Genomic DNA, 21,663 nt, shown 5'->3' with positions numbered 1-21,663 from the left:
ATCATATTTGCAGATAACAAGCTAAGGGATAAAATCATAATTCAGAATTACCTTAGCAGGGTTCAACATTGGGCCAAACCCAACAGGATGAGGTCTGTGACAAGAGTACAGACCTATATCTGAATAGGAAAAATCCAATAAATTATAAGTTTGGGGAGATTTACCTTGGAGACTATGTGTGTGAAAAGGATCTACAAGTACTAATGGACTTGTAGATAGCAAGGGGCCAAGTGTGTTATAATGCTATGACACAGACTCTGTCCCTTATGTATGTCCACGTGACATGGCAGCACAAGTACAAAAAGGCAGGTGATGCTACAATGCACATTTCATCATTTTGTTGTCATAATAAATAAGTATGGACATCTGTGGGACCAACTAGACATGTATGATGCAGCAACTTAAAAAATCAGTGTACTCTTGGGCTGCAGTAATTGAACCACTGCATTCAGTTAATGGGATATAATAGTTTCATTATACTGATTAGCCCAATCTTGGAATACTGTGTCCAGTTCCAGGCACCTTAAAAGGGACATAGAAAAACTGGAGACTACCAGGGTAATAAGAAGTCTGGAAACCAACCCCTATGAGCTGACCAAGAGAACCCCTAGGAGCTGAGCCAAAGAGAAGGAGAAAAATGATAATAGTCTAGAAATATCTAAAAGGCTGTCAGGTGAAAGAGAATGCAAATCTCTTCTCTGTTGAAACTGAGAGCAGGATAAGGACCAACAGAAAGAAGGAAAAGAGCAGATTCAGGCTGAATGTTAGGAGGTATTTCCCTACTTATAAGAAGTTAAACAATAGAATACATATAGTAGCTGACATAGGACCTCTTCTATCATCTCCAAATGGAGAAAGGAATTCTTTTTGGAACATCTACTGCCTAATCTCTGCTTAACCTCTTGAGGCCCAGGACAATCAGATATTTGTCAGAGAATCTATATTATCACATATTACTGTATGCTGTATTTCCATCCTCCAGCATTAGATAAGCTCTTCTTGCTTTGGAAGGAGTAAAAATTAACTTAAGGCAATTGTTGAGAAGGCAAATTTGCATCAGATTCCAGGTGTAGCAAAGCATTAAAGATGCATAAAGAACCCCAGCTCTTTTTAAGAATATTGTACAACTAAACATTTTTCACTGGATGGCTCCCTGAAGTCTTTATACACACATACCTGCAACACATAGAACACTTGACTGATTAACTTTGCTCTGATGATCTGAAGGGTGGCTAGTATATAATTGCCATTCTTGGTAAAAAGGAAACTCAGAACAGCATTAGCATTTCTATGTGCAAATTTGAGATAGACCATCCTTGTTTCCCCCAGGAGCTGGTGCCTGAAAAACGACTCCAAAGTATTTGAAAGATTTAACTTGTACCGTACTATTACCATGTATTAACCATTTATGTTTGTGCATAACAAATCTCTTAGTGAAGACCGTGATCCTCATTTTCATACAATTTATAGTTAGATTCACCTTGAGTTGTTAAGAAGGCAACAATTGCATCAGCACACAGATGCACTGCTATTGGTTTGCAGTTGGTTTTGGAGGATGAAGCTCCATTTTATTCACTGCTAGCACCATGGAGACAACAGAGATTATAAATAGGATGGGAGCCAAAATACACTGAAGCTTAACATCTTTCTGGATAGGGATATGAACTGACAAACTATCTTGGCTGTAACATCTAACTTGCATCAAGTAGCACCTCACTTAACAACAGCAGCCTCAATCAGTGGAAAGATGTTTCAGCTTCTACCAGAATCTGTCTCTGGGGTACCAGTCAAATTATGATTTCAGTTCATAGGAGCCACATAAATGAATCTGTGAAGAAGGTAATATATATCTCTGCCAAATGATGTAGAATAATACTCTAGAATCTTCCTTCCCAAAACCCAGCTTGTTGCTGCACAAGTTCTTCTGCCATTCTGTTCAACAGTTTCCTGTAGAGGTGTTGTATGAACTTTCCAGTAATCTGTGGATTCCTTGGTGGTCTCCAAGCTTGGTTGTTTTCTGGCAGACATTTCATTACCTGATTATGTAACATCATCAGTGCTAGTGAGTGGGGGGTTTGCTCCCTGTTTATATACAGTAGCTTGCCTTGCCAGTGTTTTCTGCAGAACACATCCTCTCCAGCATTCTACACCCAGATAAGCAGGGATTAACATCAGACAAAGAATCAAGGAGAAAACAATACCCTAATCAAGGAACTACTAAGGAGAAAACTACACCCCACCAACACTGGCAGGGCAAGCTACTGTATATAAACAGGGAGCAAACTCCACACTCACGAGCACTGTTGATGTTACCTAGTCAGGTAATGAAACATTTGCAAGCAAAGAACCAAGCTCAGAGAGTACTAAGGTCTCCACAGTTCAACCCTGAGCTACATATATTCTCCTCTATTGTTTGCTAATCACACTCAGCAAACTAATTGGCCAATAACTGACTGGATCAGTTATCCACTATATGGCATCTACAGTCCCTGCAAACTTTCAATAAAAATAAGGTTATTTTTCAATTTTTCAATTTTTCAATATTTTTCAGTATTAATAAAATATTAATTTTCAATAAAAATATGGGAACTACCAATCAATATTTACTTTCAATAACTTAGCAACTGTAAATTTAATTTAGTAATTTCTGAGGGGTAGATAGTGTTATGGCCCTGCTGGACATGTCCTCTGATGAGGAGGATCAGGAAGAATTAGAGTCAGGGGCACCTAGGAACAATAATTTTGGTGTGAGTGATTCCAGTAGTGGTGCAGCCAATGTCTCCACTCGGGCTGAGGCAGTTCCAACAAGTCCCCAGGGTACCTTGCCTGCCACCACTGTCAGCCTTCCAGAGAGTAAAGTTCAGCCACCTAACCCCAAGCAGAGGCATGTGATAAAGACTCAATAGCAGACAGCAGAACTTCATAGATCTGAGAGACTTGCCAAGAAGAGCCAATGATGAAGAGTAAACTGCCCCAATTATGTACTGGGTGGAGACTCAGCATGGCTGATTTATTGGCCTCACTCCCTGAGAGAAGACTCTGAGAACAACTTTTCAGGCCGCAGCTCTGTCATGTTTACCTTGCCACACTGGGTATTCCACCTCACTTTATTGGATTCCTGGTTCTGACCTGTGCCAAGTCTGTTGACTATGTTTATAGTTACCATCTTAAGATATTGGTAAAAGGATTCTTTTCTTCTTAAAATTCAACCTGAGCTTGCATATCACTGGACTGTGGCAGGTATCCAGTTTGCTATCGTTTTGGCTAGCAGCCAGCAGTACCAGCCCAGAAAAGATAAGGAGTCACTCTGGAGCATTGTCTAGTTTTGGTTGATGGAATTATCACCAGTAATAGTTCCAGAATATACTTCTCAATAATTTATAGCTGTTCTGCATGCAAAGGGAGAATTCTTAGTTTTTGCGGCTTGAAAGTGAGTAGTCCGGTTATTAAAGAACATTGAATATTTAATGTTCTTTAATAATACTATTTAAACATGAAACTAATTCATCATAAAATATTGTTTCAGATCTATTGGGCCCCTCAGAAAATGTTTAAAAACGAATGGACATTAGACTTCCAATGGTGGTGATATAAGAAATTTTAAGGCTCTTTAATTCACATGATTTGGTCTTGATCTGTTATAGTTTTGTTTTAGTTTCAAATTAACATTTATGTTAATATAATATTGGGAATATGTATTATATTTAAGGATCTCAATGTGATGTTGAATTATGTTCCTAGGATATGGAATTTGTCATCTCAAAGCTTTTCCATTATCAAACATGGGGAATAGTAAAGAGATGTTTCTATGTAGCTGGAAAGAAAGTCACTCTCCTGATTTCAAGAAATGGATCCTGGATATGAGCTTATTATCTATTTTTTAAAACCTTTGGTGCTGTAAAAATGATAAGGTGATACTTTATGTTGCTATATGGTTCAGATTTAATGATAATCTCAACAATTTAATTAATTTGATATAGATATGGATTTTTTTATGTGTTTTTGTTTTAGAAGTTACATTTAGTTAATTTAACCCTATAAAGGGTTTTTTCATTGTATTTTCACTATTCAGCTAAAGCTTTTTTTTCTATTTTGCTCTTTTAATGATAATGTTTAAAAAAAAGTATTAGTGGCTTGAATTAAACATTGCAGTTATGGTTCTGGGCTTCTCTGTTTTTTTCCTTTTTCACTAATGCTTTGTAAGAATTTTTCATTGAACCTGGAAGGGAAGACCAATTATTATCTGTATATGCCATATATGCTTTTATTAATATAACCTTGGCTTTAATATATTCCAGATCAATCTACAGCTTAGACATAACAGTGTTCCTGCATACATTAATACAAACTTCATCTTCCCCTTCTCTTAATCCTTTCCTTCTTCCTTCATATATCGGTTTTGTCATTCATTTTCACTATATGATCAAACTACCCCAATGTTTTATTTCATACTGCTTACCACTTTTGCATTCATTCCACATTCATTCAGTGCCCATTCATTCTTGATCCTATCTCTTCTTGTTTTATCACACACACTTTTAAAATAACCCGTTCTGCATTCAGTTTCTCTTGACATACTCAGCTCTCACTTCTATGTAAAAAAGTGGGCAGAAGCACAAGCTTTATATAGCTGTTTTTATTTATTTTGACAAACATTCATTCCTTGAAACAGATAACACACTATACACTAACTTTCTACTAACCTTTGGACATCTGAAAATGTCTTCAGGTAGTCCTCAGGTAACGACAGCAATTGGGAACCGAATTGCTGTTGCTAAGCAATGCGGTCATAAAGTGCGATGTCATGACCACACAGCTTAGTAATGGCAATTCCTGCACTCCTGGTTGCCATTGTTAAGTGAATCATCATGGGTCATTAAGTGAGGACCTCACGTGGTCACCATTTGGGATCTCCTGCTGGCTTCCCCATTGATTTTCCTTGTTGGAAGCTGACAAAGAAGATCACAAATGGCAATGTGACCATGGGACGCTGCGATGGCTGGAACTCCAAGGACCAGTCGTAAATACCACTCGACAGTGCCGTCTCAAGTTTGAACGGTTGCTGAGTGAGTGGTCATTAACTGAGGACCACCTGTACATCCATTTTCCCAATCTTCAGTAAATATCTTATCAAGATAACACAAATTCATCTATTTGCTCTAATAATTTGCTATTTATGTACAACTTGCCATTTTTATTCCATTTTCCTTGTAAACACAACTACCTTGGTATTTCATACATTAACTTGCAAATCCATATGTCTCATTTCATCATTCTATCTATCTACCTTTGCAGCAAATCATTCAGGTTCCCAGCCACAACACCCTCTGCATGCAAAAGTGCACATACATTTACAATCATATCTAACACACCTGCAACATCACTACAAAGATTCCTTATTCATTTATCCATAAACACATCAATACATCCTTATCTTTCTCCCCACAAAACTGTGAATCATTCAGTAAGCATTCCATTTATTTTCATACATGCTCTGTTTCTATCATACCAGGAATTGTATTGGATTGTATTGTATTAAGCAAGCACCTTTCAATGCATATCTCCTATATAGTCTGCATTATTCCTGCATTATATATTTCTCCTCAAAAATCTCCCCTTCAGTTGTAGACCTTATGTAGGCTCTGAATTAAAATGCTTGACAATGCCCTTCTCTGGTGTTCCTGTCTATCTAATTTAGCTACTCCAAGAATCAAACAGTTTTGACATGGAATTCATTTGCTTAAAGTGAGACATATTGTCAGAACGCCACAAATGCTTTTAGCAATGTAACAAACACTGTTGCAATCTCCCATTTCTTATTCCCTGTGCAATTTGCTATAAGACCTGCATTTGCATGCCTATCAGCTACCATGGATTTTCTGAAGCTGCCATATTTTTCAAAGATGGATCCTACAGCAAAACCCCGCTTCAGATTAAAAAAATCAGTGAACTTACTCTGAACTGAACGTTGTTCCTCCCAGGTTCTATGTGTTTTTCTTTTATTTCCCCCTCTAAGTGGCTTCTTCTGGATCTGCTAACTTGATATCCATTTTATCAATGGAGTGTTTATTTTCCTTCTGTTGGAACATGGATTGTTGGGTAGCCAATTAATGTCAAAGGGAACCAGATTATAGTAAAAACCGTAGAGTAATAACCTTAGCTACTTGTCTCCCATCTGTAATTTTGGATTTTTACATCCAGGTTCTCAGAAGTTTGTTATTTGCTTGAGCTAGGAAAATAACAGAGAGATTCGTGAGCCAGCAAAGCTATATTTGTAAAGCATGATATTGAGGAAGAAGGGAAGTGGAGATGAAGAATACTTCATTTTCTTTTTTTCAGAAGTTGTGTAAAGTTGCCTGATTCTATTTGTTTTGTTTAATTCAGTTTAAGAAGACTGCAGTCCTACCACCATCTGACTTGAGCAAAAGCCTCCCTGAACTCAGGTGGACTCACATCTGAGTAGGCATTTATAGGATTGCGTTATGCAAGAGGCAATTTAGCCCAACATTTAATATAAAGTTTTACGTTGGCTAGAAAAAGGGAAGGAGGGAATTGAGGTAATCTGCTGCTGTGTTCTTTGAATGGTTATTTTCTTGTTGAAGTCTCTGCCTTGTTATATAGGCTTACCTGGGATTAAGTCATAACCTGGGCTCTTCCTATTCACTAGTCCTTCAGCTGGCATAAAGTATACCAGTATAATGTACTGCCTTCAAATGATTGGTGAAGCATATTACATTGTACACATGGCAAAACTGCTGTGTATTTAAGGGGAAAGCATTATTTTAAGAACAGTCTGGCTCTGGACGATTTAAGGCCACCTGAGGTATTTGCTGGGGGTGAGTGGAAGGCAAGAAAAAAGAAGTTTCTAGAGCGTGTTCATGCTGTGGTTCCGTGCAAGTCAGGAAAAGCTCTGGATCATGAACAGGCATGCAAAAAGTAGCTTTTTCAGCTGAGGCTCTTGCAGGGAGAGGCACATGGAGCCAATGTGCAGAAGAATGGTGCACCTAATTGATATCTGCTTTATTCCTGAATGTACAAATACTATTTCTTTAGGGCTTCGGGGACCAAATGTGTATCTTGGGGGAGGGAAAAGCAAAACAAATAGTGCATGTTATGCTATGCAGGAAGGCATAATGAAATAATCATGAGTCTGTGCCTGATTTTGAAATGTTGGCAGGTTTGACTTATTCCTTAGTAGTCTTATCAATAAGTAGTGAAAAGGGCCACCCAAAGATAAAGTTTCTGACTACTCCTCATTGGAATAAAAGAATATTTATGTGTAAAGTAAATATCCATAAAATGCTATAATAAGGAGGCAGAGGATAAAAGGTTAGGACAAAATAAAGGAAAAACGGGGAAAATTGTCTGAATAAACTCTAATGTAAGTATTTTACTTTATAGATGACAATCTGTTTGAACATGGCCTTTCTTTGAAAAATTGTCTAGTACAAGTTAAAGAATGATGAGCAGAGAACTCAAAATGCCCCCAAGTGCCCATCATTCCCACCAAGGTGAGATTAGCCCCGACCCTACAGGCATTTAGGAAATCCCTGAAAACTTGGTTTTTTTCAGGAGGCTTGGAGAGCCTAGAAAAATGGGGAGCTCTCAAGATGGTTACACTGTATGTAAGATGCTGGTTCATTCTCCTGCGGTTTTATTTGTATTTGTATTTGTATTTGTGTTTAACTGTTGTTTTAATTGTTTTAACTGGTTGCTTACTGTACACTACCCAGAGTCACATTTGTGAGATGGGCAACTATACAAATCCAATAATAAATAAACAAACAAACAAATAAATAAATAAATACATCTTCTACCAAGTAGAGTCCAATTCTTTTCTTCACCTTCCCTTCAGCCGGGCATAATTCACTCGAGGCTGAATAACCTGGAATATACTGTAGGTAGAACAAATCTTTGAATGATACAAAACATCAAGTCCACTTTCATATCAATTCCAGGTCAAAACCAGTTTATTATAATTATTTTGGAATGGACCATCTTTGAAATCTCTCATGCTCTATAGAACTATGAATGAACTATGAACTTTCAGCTCTATAGAACTATGAGCCACCAACCCTTGAACACAAGTTAACATGAAGGGAGGATTTCCAGTGGAACACTAGCAGACTGAATGTAGGTACATATCTTTTTGCCTATTTTTCACACCTCAACTCATTTATTCAACCATGTCTGTCTAAGCTGGAGTCTGTGACCAGAAGTAAATCTAGTTGAGGGGATACAGTTTTGTTAGGGGTGTATTTGTGAGTATATAAAGCATTCCACAATAGTCTTCTGAGCATTGTTATCTACTGTTTTACTATTATTTCTAGAAATCCATATCTGAAGACAAAGCTTAGCCAACATCCTGTAAAATTATTATTCTACCTTCTGAAGACTAACATCTCTTTCTTCTTTTAAACTAAAATTTGGCAACCATATTCCAGTCACCTTTGCCCTGTTGCACTGGCAGCAACCACCCTCTATTCAGGACCTGTTACCCTGTTAGTGTACTATTCAATCACTTTAAGCTCTATTTCAATCCTCAGAAGCAAAGAGACTCTTCTGAAATCTAATAATTCATTTTCCTCTTTTTATATTGGATGCAGCACCATCCAGGCCAATCTAATCAATCACGCAAGCATACTATTTACTATCGAGATATTTATGGGCTGCCAAATCCTGACGAAGATAACCTCAGGTTCGCATGATGACTCATAATGCAAATGTCATCAAAAACTAATGGCCAGCCTCACCTAAAATACCTTAAACTGTAAATTGAATCCAGACATGGTAGGCCATGTCTAAACATCAGGAAACATTTTCATGGTCAGTGAAAAATAGGAAATTCTTCAGTAAACCTCCACTTAGTATGGTTATTTATAGGAGGAAGAGGAGTAGTGGCAGCAGTAATATCTATATACCACTACTTATTCTAGAAATCCAAAACAATTCATAATAACGTTATGAAAACAAAAGGAAAACAAGAATTAAAAACAAGAAAAAAGTAAAAAACCAGAATAACCAATCCATTAGAAGAGTTAAAAGTTGGGAAAATCCAACATAAAACATAAGGAAATACATCAGTCTGGGTCTGGTATACCAAAGCAGAGAGTATATTCCACAGGTCAGGACCCATGAATGAACTGGAGTCTCTCTTTGAAATACTTTTCTTTGACCATGATTTTTTAAAGTCATGAATGAAGTGGAAATCAATACTAAGGTCAATTAATGCTTGGAAACTCCACTAAAAATCAGTCATGGAGATCTTCTGTGGCACAATGTTGTCCTGCTTACTATTTCCTGAGTACATTTTCTCACAATGAAGCCTCCATCTCACTGTTAAGGTAGACTACAGCTGGTCCAGGATGCTGTGGCATGAAAATGGCATTTTTTCCAGGAAAACAGAGAAAGATTTCCCATCTGAACAAACCATGGTTCATGGTAGAGGTTTGAGGTGACCTGTTTGGGGGCACCAATATCCTTAGCTACAACTGGCATGGCAAGTTTGCTGGGGGACCACACTCTGGTCTGTTCTGCAGGGCTGTTTAGGCTACAAGGGAGATCAGAATCCCAGCTTCCACTGCCATTTCCTTTCCTTTTCTTTCTTCCACAGGTTGGGCAACCCACAGTTGTAGAGTCAGAAGCTCTGAAACTGACTAGCCTGTTGCTGGTTCATGTAATTGAAAGTGTAATTGAAAAAACTCAGCTCTCGTAGTTCTGTAGGCCTGTGTGATGGGGAATGCCCATCCTAATTTTCTCTGTTATATTTGCATTGAATTTTATATTTAACTTCCATGGGTATTCCATTGTTGCATATCAATTATTCTGTTTAAATTATGCATCGTTTAATCATATAATCTTTGTCTTGTTCAATTTCTGAATCGTATTTCAGTAACAACCTGCAAATAACAGGTACTGTACTCTGAATTTTTTGTTATAAGCCATTCAAATTTGGTCAGGTCTCTGAGTGTTTCACCTTGTTTTTGTAATTCCTTTTGAACTATACTATTTATTTAAAGAAACTGAAACCAATGAAGTATTTCTGACCCTTCTAGGGAGAGAGACTCAAAATTTTCATCTTTGTTTTACTCAAGATTAAATCTCTCCACTGATATTTTTTTGTTCATTCATCTTCATGGAAATAAATGTTTAGTACTGAAGTAAGAGGTGAAGAATCTGGACTTCTTCTTCTATATTTATCCTATATATCTAATATGCTATTTTAATTGAGTAATCTCTGTCCTCTGTCCTCTCAGCATAGGGAATTGCCTTGAAAGACAGGAGGAAGAGCCGCTACCAAGGCAATGATCAGACAAGCACAGCTTGCACCCATTCCAAGAAATGAACTTGAGAAAATGCCTCAGACAGGCACCTAATTCAATGAGGGAGGAGGGAAGTACATTCGGACTTGCAAGATCCTGGTACAATAGCTGTTCCAAGAAAAGTAGTTTTAGACATATATGGGATTGGTTTCATAGTCTGGTCTACCTTATAGGACTGACAAGTGTGGCATGATCCCATTCCAGATGCACTTGGAGGGCACTCAGTAGGGTCAGCATAATTTATGTGAGCATGATTTCTTTTGGCTCTCGAATGGGAAGAAAGATGGCAAAGCAGCACTGCAGATGAAACCATTATTTGCAAAGTATTAATAAAATATGGTAACGAATGTAAAACTTTAGATAAGATGAATATGTAAAACAATTTTCCTTGGTTTGTGGTCAGGCAGTCAAATTAAATAACCTTAATTTGAAGTGAGTTTGGAAGTCATGGTTTATGCTAACTATGGTTTAGCATGGTACGTATGTGGATAAATTGTGTTTAGCTCTCTCTCCAGAAGCAGTTCCACCATAGCAACAGGAGACATCTTATGAGTTCTGAGAGGATAGGAAAAAAGCATTTCCATATCATGGTTAACTTGTGATATATTTCCAATCTCAAATCATATTCTCAATTTTAGACTATAATTAGCTGAAATTAGTATTTGATGTAACATCTGAAACTGTTAACATTAACACATAAGGCATTTAAAAACCTCAGATAATTGAAGGTCATAGTTAAAAAACAGGAGTAATGATAATTAAACTTAGAATAAATTAGCACTTTTAGATTTAAAATCTAAACAATTTATTGTGTTTGGAAATTCCAACTGTGGTATGCAGCCTTCTAGAGTCCCCTTTGAGTGGCTTTCAAAACCCCCTCTGATTGTGAAAAAGGAAAAGCACAGTTCTGCATCATTTTGATGTAGCAAACAGGAATCATAATGTGATCCCTAAAATAGGCATATCACTCTTTCCAAATAGACTGTCTTTTGCAGATACGTCATCTAGCCCTAAACACTTTCCAGCTCTCAGCCCTTTCAAATATATGGTTCTTGGCCATCAAAAGGTTGCTTACTCCTGTTTAATATACTTATTGGATATTTATGGTATTAAAATTTCAATAAAGATATTTTAAGGTGTAAAAGAATAAAATTGCAGCAAGGAGCATGGGTGTACCTAAGTTAACGTGTAATTGCTTTTTTTTGCTGTGGGAAGCTTTTACAAGACTAGTAAGGTGCCTGTCACAATAGTCAAAGATATTAAAGTTTTCACTTGTTGGGGAATGTATGTGGAAGAGAAAAGACAAACAGAAATTAAACAGTTCAAAGGATTCATGTCCACTGTCTGCTAGAATACATGAATGGAGGCAATAAAAATAGCCTTACTTTTCTTAATCTGTAAAGCAAAATGTTGTTATATGTAGTAAAAGCTGGATTGATTTGATATGACTTTTCCAATCAAACCACCAACAGTTTTTGTCCACAACTGATAAACCCCTGGAAACCTTTGCTGACTATAAAGAAATCAGTTTATAGTCTGATTTCAGTTTAGGACCTGGAAATAAAGGCTGTAAGATATACAAACTTTCTAATCCTTGTTACTGGGATTTGATAATTATTACTATTAATGATTTTGGTTGAGTTCAGAAAGGCTGGCATTTGGGTTATACTTTGGGTTACACCTAGGTTCAAACACTAACAGCAGAACTCAGTTGAAGGTAGGTTTTACCAGATATCTGAACATCTGAACAAGCAAAGGAGGACACAGACAAGAAAAGGGGGACAAATGGTGGGGTGGGGGTGGGGAGGAGGACACATTGTTTAACTTTCTTGGCATCTGTGACAAAAATTACAGGAAAAAAACTGCAAAAAAAAGTACTTAGGCCTACATGTATATAAGATTACATTTTCCAGCATCAGAAAGACTGGTTTTCAACCACAGGAAAGAGCAGTTAGGAGGCAAAAGCCTTCAGCATATAACTGATTAAGGTCTTGTCAATTTCAGGCAGCAGGAGGGAGGGTACAAATCAACTAATCAAGGTGGCAGCACAGAGCTTGTTCACTTGCTTTAGCACTTATTAGGGAAGCACTATGCTGTGGAGAAAAGCTGCTCGGGAAGAGATACTCAAAAGCAAGAGAATATTTGATTTAAAGGCTATGCCTGCTGGATGGAGGACATGAGGACAAAAAGGAGGACATGTCCTCCTTTTCCTGGAAGTCTGGTAATCCTAGTCAAACCAGACTTCCCTATTGATCAGGCTGACTTGTTGTACAAGTGTATTGAATACCATATAACCTTGCTGAAGGAAGAGAGGCACATGACATAACAGATGAAAGCTGGGAAACAAAATTTTGGTTTAGGATTTTAAGTTTGGTTACCTAAATTGTTTCTAGCTATTTCTAACCTCTGTTTAGCTTATTTTTGTGCTGTTTCTGTTTTTGTTGGAGATAATCCAACTAGATCAGAAATGTGTTTCTTCAAGAATCTTGTGTTTGAATATTCTAAAACATTAGTTGTAATGTTTTTCATTAAAAAGTAAATTCTATTGAAGCGTAAGTTAAATTTTGGTTTTAATACATAACTTTTCCATGAAATTGCAGTTCATAGCAAGGCAGATTGTGGGATCAAGACAATCATGAATCATAGTCCAGATCAATGTTCTGAAAGCATTATGAGTGATTCTACTTTCAATTAATGTTTCAAATTGCTTAATGATCTTAAAGGGGTAGGGAATAATAAATAATCAAGAAGGGTATCAATTTCTAAATTGTTTTCAAAGAACAATTTATTCTTCATGCAAAAATACATTTTACTTTCTTTTTTAATTCTAAAGCAGAGTTCTGATGGAATTTGCAAAGTTTCCTCGTTTGCTTCCGTGTTATTAAACAATAAAATTTGTTGCTATGGAGACAGAAAAACTGGAAGAAGTACAACGACACCGTGGGAGATCAGCCAATGGTATCCAGAAGGATAGTCCTCCACAGGCAATATCAAGCCTGGACTTGATCTCTGATGATGATTCTGAGGCATCTGACAATATAACTGAGAAAGAACCAGAGGCACGTTATATTCCTATTCGAAGAAATTCCATATATTATCGTTCTATCAGACTTCGAAACAGAAAGAAAGTAAGGAGTAGTAAAGAAGTTCAAATGGAACGTTTTGAAGGTAAGTAGCTGCCTAAGTGGATAGCCTTGCTTCTTTTCCCACTGAGATTGAAAATTATGGGTACTAATAAAGCAAAGCAGGAGAAATGAGACAATGTCAGTCTACAAGGACTCCAGAATCTGGGTGACTGTCTTCAGACGTCTGTTGGATATCAAGTTACAATAAGTCGGAAAGGGGAAAAAACAGGTTTGAAAAGAGAAAATCAAGCAAGGCAAGATATGATAAATTTTATTTAAACTGAGTCTTATTTATTTTTGCCAAAGCTGAGCAAAGGAAAGAAAAGAAACAACCACAATATTTTATACAAATGAGGAAGCCTCACATCTTTACTCCAAAGTAGAAATGGGAATGTAGAATTGCATCCTCAAAAACCAAGGGTAACAGAATATAATTTAAATAACCTGGTTGATAAGTAACATAAATCCATGTGGATTTCTGTTCCTCCACCCCACAAAGGAATTACTTTATTTAGCATTTATGTACACAATTCAGTGATTCAAAATGTTCCTAAATTAGCTGAATAACAATTTTGTTCCTGTCAATACAAGTTACTTTGATGCCCACTTTAAGTCCATTATTGCCCCTGTCACCAAAAAGAGGGAGGAGCCCCCTAAGAAGGGGCAGTATTTTCGCCTTGTTTGGGACAGAGGTTCATCTTGCTCCATATTACAGCATCATTTGCCATAAACAACCAGGCCCTTTCCTTATTCCAATATGTGATATACAAGGTAGATCTCTCTTTCTCTGCAAAATTGTAAGCAGAGAGCATGAAACCAAAAACTGCTACTTAATATTCTGCTTCAGTCATCAGTGTAGTCTAGGGATAAAATAAGCTCTTCTGCATGCCGAGACAGACATCTTCTCCACCCTGTCAATGCAGTATCTGCCAGGCTACCATACAGCTTTTCTCACTGAATCACCTGAACTCCAGAGACTTGCTGCATCAAGGCTCTGACCTGCATACAGCAGAGTCATTGCAACTGTAAACAACATAGCCCTTTTGGAGTCTAGTAGAAGAATCCATTTGAAAAAAAAGCCTGCTCTCCAATAGGTTAAAACTGGAATGGGTATAGCCTTCCAGTTTTGCTGTCCTACATACTGTACTCCCTGCTATTTCTTTGTTGAACCAGTGCTTATTCATCTAGAAAGCTGAAGAAGAATCCATATATTCTCCAGAACTCCTGACTTCATTAGGAGGCAGTGAATCTCTATCTCAGTTAATATTTATTCAAACAACTAGGAAAGAGTAAGTTTCAGCCTTCAAATCTCAGTGGATTACTGCCTGCCCCCATAAGACCTAAACCTTTGACAAATGGGGAATCACTTCTTGCAGCGTTGGCTGAAGTGAGTGGACAATAAGAATGGGTGAGCTTTTTATCTTTTAGCTAATTCTTTGAGAACGTTGGAATATTGTTAATCAAGCTCTGTTACTGTACCATTGAAAGTGGGCATTTGGGTACTTTGGATAGCAGCTCTGGTTTTATTTGTTTATATTTTTTATGATTTATATCTTCCTTTCCTGCCAGTAGGGAAGCTGTTGCTCTTCATTTGGGGATGGTGGTAAGGGAAAGTATGTTGCCTAGTGGCCAGGGTAGATCCAAATGAAGAATTATTGTCTCTTACAACCAAAAGTAACTCTGGATCAGGCAGGCTGAAGGCTAGCTGGAGTAGCAAGGGTAATTGGCCACTGGCTCAACTGCATCCTAATATCAGGGTCAAAGGTTTCATAGTTCAGGGGAGCTGGCTCTGGATTTACACTTTTGTTGGTCAAAAATAAGGAGGACAGACGGGACACATACAATAAAATGAAAATGTATTCTAGACGTATAGAATGAGATATTGTATGTAAAGTACACAAGTCTAACAGTAAATAAACATTGTCTGAATGCTAAATTGAACATACGTGTGTATTTTAAAAATAGTTGAGAAAAACTGAGTTTCTTTTTACTGGTTTCATTTAAAAAGTTCATTTGAGCCTTACTGCTTTATGTAACATATTCAATGCTGCAGTCATAGGAATGAACACACATCTCAAGAGAATACTGCATTTTTGAGGCACCAAATCTTGTTTGCAGAATGTTGTATTCTTATTAGAAATGATATTCATCAAAAAAGGCATAAAAGCAGTGTGCAACAAATGACCATCAAATGCATATTTAATTGCAAAATAAACTATGTTAATAAAGGTCCTTAAAATATAAACTGCCACAGTGCATTTATCCCATGAATCAGATTAGATTGCATTTAATGCTTTAGCGCTCATTTTAATAAGGGCAGAATTTTTTAATGATATTGTCCTGCCTAGAGTAAAGCTGCCAGGCTGCCAGTAACCAGATGAAAAAGTCAAGAAATCAATAACTAACATCGGAGCCAGCAAACAACTGGAGGCTTATGCATAAGGTTCAAGGAAGAAGGTGAGAATAGGCAGCTAGTTTCCAAAAGTAGATTCAGTTCAAGAACTGGAGTATCAGTGGACAGGGTAGACAGGAGCAGAGACAATAATGAAATGATTCAGAACTGAGGTCTTAGAAAATTAGAATCATCCCAGCCATATTCCAATTGTCAGCTATTAAGTAAGCATCAGCTTCCTTTTTTGTGAGCAGCCAGAGGAGGATTTATCTGGCTTCTGCTCATCTCCAGCTTTTGGCATGGGATGGCAGTGGGAACAAGAGCAGGGAGGGGCTTTCGAGCGGGATTAGCCTGCATGCTGCAGCTGCCATCGGACTAACCACATGGAGTAGCAGCCATTTTGCCAGTACCATCCTTGCTGCCACTTTCTTCCATCTTGGTGGATTGCTGCAGCGAGCACCCTCCCAAACTTTTATTACAACCAACTCTAAGGATCTTTTCCCCTGTATCATCTGGAGGAGGCGGGACTGTGGGTTGTTGGATTTTAGAGCTATGGACTGAGGGGGGTTGGTGGGATTGCTGGAGGAGTCATTTTTGTGGGCTGTTGCTGCTGTTTCTGCTTGGGTGAGGGGCAGGGGCAAACTCTGGGTTACCCTTGCCTTGTAGGTTGGTGTGGCTCCTCCCCACTCAGGTGAGAGCAGGATGGGTTAGGGTGGGGCGGGTTGGTTGGGTTGGGTGGAGTGGGTTATAAGTTGATGTGAGGTTGTGCAAGAAAGTGGTGGAGTAGCTGGTGCCTAAGCAGAGGGAAGCTGAGTGTGAGGCAGAAGCTTCCCTGAGGCTAGTACCAGTCACTGTTGGTGTAGTTGCTATGTTGGGTAGTATGTTGAGGCTCTTTGGCATAGGAGTGGAGCAGCTAAGCTCAAGGAAGATTGGGGTGGGGGTGGGGGTGAGGGAGGGGCAGGCAAATGTGGTGATGGGTAGAGGGAGATATAGTGGAAAACAGGGGGTGGACCATTGTGATGGAATGTATTGTGATGGAATGGAATTAGGAAGGCCAAGCTCAGGGAGATAAGCATTTTCTTACTCACCAGAACCGCGTGGGAGGAACAAAAGGATGAGACTGGCACCTTCCTGAGGAATTCACACTGTTGTGGCTGGAGGACTTTGGGAACTGGGGTTTTAGTCTGGGAAGATTCTTGCTAGAGGTTGTAGCTAATAAACATAGCTGGACTGAATTTGCATGGTCTCTTGGAGTTCCTTGGGCTAGGCCTGACATGTATCTATGAGAAGGAGAGTGATATGAGAGATCAAGGCTATCAGGAAGGAGGGGGTGCATTCCAGGAGGGAAGAGGAAGCAAGAGGCAACAGAGTCCACAGGGGAAGCATGAGAAGACTAAGAGATTCAGGATAGCCACTCCCTAGAATCTCACAGGGTATATCCACTAGTTGCTGTAGTATAGATTTAGTTTGGCAAGATTCTGTCTATAAGGTGTAAGCAATAAAGGAACGGTACTTGACTGGACTGTTTCATCATCGTTCTTGGGCTGGGCCTGACAGCCACTCTCATGGAAGGTGACCTCAATGTTTAGTACTGGTGTCATTTTCCAGCCCCTTGTGGTCTGCCCCGAGGCCTGGTAACTAAGGTTCCAGAGACCCTGTCTTCTGGCGGCTGCTGCTGCTGCTTAATACATAGTGAGCCTGTAATAAAATTGGCCTCATCCATGATTTAATTGTGGGTGAGACATCTGACCTTGTTTGCATCACCAAAAGTTGGCTGGATCCAGAGGGAGGGGTTCCCCTCTCTGAGATGTGCCCTGCTGGGTTTTGTGTGTGGCATCAGCTGCAAAGCCAGGGTCAGGGTGGAGGTCTGGCAATTGTTACCTGATAATCCCTAATAGCTTTCAGGGGCACTGCACCACAAATTGTATGGTGTAAGATCCTGTTTGTGAAATTGGGCTACAGGGATCAGAAGGGACTGTTGCTTGTGTAGCAGCCTTCCTGTTGCATAGCAATCTCCCTACTGGAGCGGCTAGAGTCTGTGGCTTGGCTGGTAGTGGAGTTTTCCAAACTTAAGTTTCCAGGGGACTTCAATCTGCCATCCTTGGGTACATACCTGGAGGTGGCTTAGGAATTTGTGATTACCATGGCAACCATGGACCTAACCCAAATTATCTCTGGCCTGACTACAGCAAAGGCCATACATTAGACCTGGTTTTTATCTAGGGGCACTGGCAATGCGATCTGGAGCTGGAGGATGTTACCATCAGTCTCTTGCCATGGACAAATCACTCCCTGCTGGCTCTGGAGTTCTCTGGTGTCATACCTTCCCACAGGGAACCAGGAGCTATCAAACGGTCTGCCCCTGGCATCTGGTGGACACTACTGGGTTCCAGAGAGATCTTGGAGTTGTTCCTAGGGCTCTGGTACGCAGTTTGACTGAGGCTTTAGTTGCTGCATGGAATGAGAGGGTGACTTTGATGTTAGTACAAATCATGCCTATGCAGACTCTCTATGTCCAGAGGGCCTCCTGGTTTTCAGAAGAGCCCCAGGTGATGAAATGGCATAAGAGACACCTAGAATGTTGCTGGACAAAAACGAAGAACAACATGGATAAGAACCTTTCTGAAGGATTACCTCATGGCAATAAGGGTGGCAAAATGTAGTTATTTCTCCACCTTTATTGCATCTGCAGAGTGCCAACCAGTGGCTCTATTTAGGGTAACCAGGTCCCTCCTGGGTAGGGTACACTATGAAGATTATTCTAGGCATCTGTCAGATAAAGTTGCTCAGATATACTTAAAGTTGGACTCCAGCTGTACAGGCCTGTGGAGTTGCCTGAGGCATAGTCTTCCCAGTTATCTGGGAGGAGTTTAAACCTCTTGGCCCTGATGAAGTGGACAGGATCCTTTGAGCTCTGAATTTAGCCACTTGTATATTAGATCCCTGTCCATTCCGGTTAATTAAATTCTCCAGGAGGTAACAGGCAGCTGGGTCCATGAGGTGGTGAATGCTTCTCATTCCTGGACAAGGAAGCCTTAATCTCCTCTTGTTTGGACTACTGTAACAGACTTTATATGGAGTTGCCCTTGAAGAACATTTGGAAGCTGCAGCTGGTCCAGAAGGTAGCAGTGCAGGTAGTTTATAGTGCCTCTCGATACACTAATATAACATCTCTTCTCTGTGAGATGCAGTGGCTCTCAAAGTTGCTCAGATATACTCAAAGTTGGACTCCAGCTGTACAGGCCTGTGGAGTTGCCTGAGGCATAGTCTTCCCAGTTATCTGGGAGGAGTTTAAACCTCTTGGCCCTGATGAAGTGGACAGGATCCTTTGAGCTCTGAATTTAGCCACTTGTATATTAGATCCCTGTCCATTCCGGTTAATTAAATTCTCCAGGAGGTAACAGGCAGCTGGGTCCATGAGGTGGTGAATGCTTCTCATTCCTGGACAAGGAAGCCTTAATCTCCTCTTGTTTGGACTACTGTAACAGACTTTATATGGAGTTGCCCTTGAAGAACATTTGGAAGCTGCAGCTGGTCCAGAAGGTAGCAGTGCAGGTAGTTTATAGTGCCTCTCGATACACTAATATAACATCTCTTCTCTGTGAGATGCAGTGGCTCTCAATAGACTTTCAGATCCAATTCAAGGTGCTAGTTACCACCTAGAAAGTCCTACAAGACATAGGACCAAGCTATTTGCGGGACTGCCTGCCCCCGCTGTTTCTGTCCACTCCCCAGTTCTAGTAGGGGAGGGAATACTTTGGGTCCCTTCCATCAATCAATGCCATCTTGTTGGACCTGCAGTCGTGCCTTCTCTACCTACGGAGAATAGCATCCCCACCCAGAGATCCAGATGGCCCTGAGCCTGTTAGCCTTTCATAAGGCACTGAAGGCCTGGCTGTCCCCCCAGGCATTTGGGCCAGGAAGTTAAATGAGCTTTGTTGGTGATGTGGCTTTTTGTTTTGAGGGTTATCATTTAAACCAGGATGTCACGGGTTACATATTATTATTATGGTTTTAATCTTCGTATGCCACTCAGAGTCACTGCTGTGAGATAGGCAACTCTATAAATCATTATTTTTTTTTTTTTAAATGATGTCCTCACTTTTGCATTTGAGCAAATTTGACTATGAGCATCCTGACTCCCTTCTGCCACTGGTTCTAGGACTACTGAGATCTACAGTACATCTAATGGTTAGTTTTTCCTCTGAAAGCACCACGAAACACAACATTACTTTCATCTTCTGTTCCATAAAACAAAGCATATTTAAAGCTGCAACCAGAGGTTGCAATATTTATTCAATATTCATAATTCTTTCTTTCACAAGAATGAGGTCTTAAAGATTGGGATTTTTGTAGGATAACAGCAATATACTTAGTTAAGCATACTATGTTCTCTTTAGTATTTTGGAAAATGTTGTATGAAAGGATGCATCAGCCTTGCCCACTGAACATGACTGGCATCGCTTTCTTGCTCTTCTTAATTGCACATACTTACTTATAAACATTTGTTTCTTGAACTTAAAGGCTCACTCAAAAATGGTAATACCACAAATGAGCTTCTGAACAAAGAGGAACTGTTGCGCATATTTCACAAGAGTCTGTCTCTACATGTAAAGCCAAAAATGACAGCCACAGAAGAACAATGGTTTCAAAGGTAAGGAAAAATAATATCTCATTTCCCTGAAAATACAGAAAGTAAAATAGAAAGGGTGAAATGATATTTCATTAAGATTAAAATAGATAAGTCAATTTTGTCCTTCCATTTCTTTCTGTTTCTTTCTTTTTTCTCTGGAAATATCCTCTTAGTTCAGTTCAGTTCAGTTAAGCTTACTGTTATTTATTTAACCACTTTGTCCAAATTGTGGTTCCTCCTGACAATCAAGATGTGATTGTTGCCCAGCAGTGCAGGGTTTCAGATGGCGTTATAATAAAGAACAGACAAAAACCGGAATAGGAGCCACAATGGTATAGGAATACTTTTGAAAGTATTCCTTGGGTTGGCCAGATGGACCTACAACAGATTGGGAAAGATGGCAGACCTCTTCTTACACCCTAGTCACTAGTAGGGTTGCCCGCTGCAACAACCCAACCTTCTCCACTGCCACTGGCTATCAATCAGTCAATCTGCCTGCCTGCCTACCCATCTGTGCAAGATAAGAAGGCAGGATCTGGTTGTGCCTGCTGGTTGTCTGCGGGAATGACCATCTAGGATAGGCTGTGGGCAATCTAAGGTGGTCTCCAAAGTGTGCAGGGCCAAAATATTTGTCCCAATTCTGAAACTCTGGAGAGGGACTTAAGGAATGTCATAGATGCCTTAAGTTCTACACAAAGTAAAAAAGGGCTGATTTTTCTCCATTTGGAGAAGTTTGAAGAGAATATCACTTTTTAAAAAAATCCCCTCCAAAAACCAAGCACATTTTTGATCCTGCCCAGTCCAATGATTCCTGAATTCACTGAAAGGTTTTCTTTTTCATTTAAGTGCAAAAAAAGTTGTTCATTGCTGGTTTAGGAGCCTGAATATTAGTTTGTCCCAGAGGCAAAAACTATTTCAACTCCAATCACTTAATGCTGAAATTCAGATAATCAGATGTGGCTTGAGATCCTCACAGAGAATCAGAATCCTCACTTTCTCACAGAATGCCTCCCGCTGATCTCAGGCCTCACCACTGATGCAGGAAGAACTATGACGGAAAATGCTGAGTGATGTCAACAACTAATCTGTGCCACCGGACTCAGTTCACTTCCCAGGCAGATATGGAGGCGTGCCTGATAATGCCCATGGTATTTGCTGAAGCAGCCAGGCAGTCAAAAGCACTCTTGTAGG

The 21,663-nt window shown here is 39.4% G+C and overlaps 1 protein-coding gene across 4 annotated transcripts in view; it reads left to right on the top strand.

The window, feature by feature from the left end:
- Nucleotides 1-21,663, top strand: part of NGEF (neuronal guanine nucleotide exchange factor) — a 76,790-nt gene that overhangs the window by 6,146 nt on the left and 48,981 nt on the right. For 2 of the 4 annotated variants that reach the window (XM_088132575.1, XM_088132574.1), the window contains exons 1-2: nt 13,354-13,490; nt 20,364-20,493. In XM_088132575.1, coding sequence (XP_087988701.1) covers nt 20,482-20,493 — 12 coding nt within the window. In that variant the 5' untranslated portion in view covers nt 13,354-13,490; nt 20,364-20,481. Of the gene's footprint in view, nt 1-13,155; nt 13,491-20,363; nt 20,494-21,663 lie in introns of those variants that run through there. The other 2 variants (XM_088132572.1, XM_088132573.1) reach the window with 2 other exon arrangements.

The sequence above is a fragment of the Python bivittatus genome, unplaced genomic scaffold (genome assembly GCF_059951505.1).
Source record: "Python bivittatus isolate LINGU-HERP-01145 unplaced genomic scaffold, Pbiv_v1 ctg000980_np1212, whole genome shotgun sequence".
NCBI lineage: Eukaryota > Metazoa > Chordata > Lepidosauria > Squamata > Pythonidae > Python > Python bivittatus.
The sequence above is the reverse complement of the archived record's forward strand: the minus strand, read 5'-3'. Positions and strand labels throughout refer to the sequence as shown.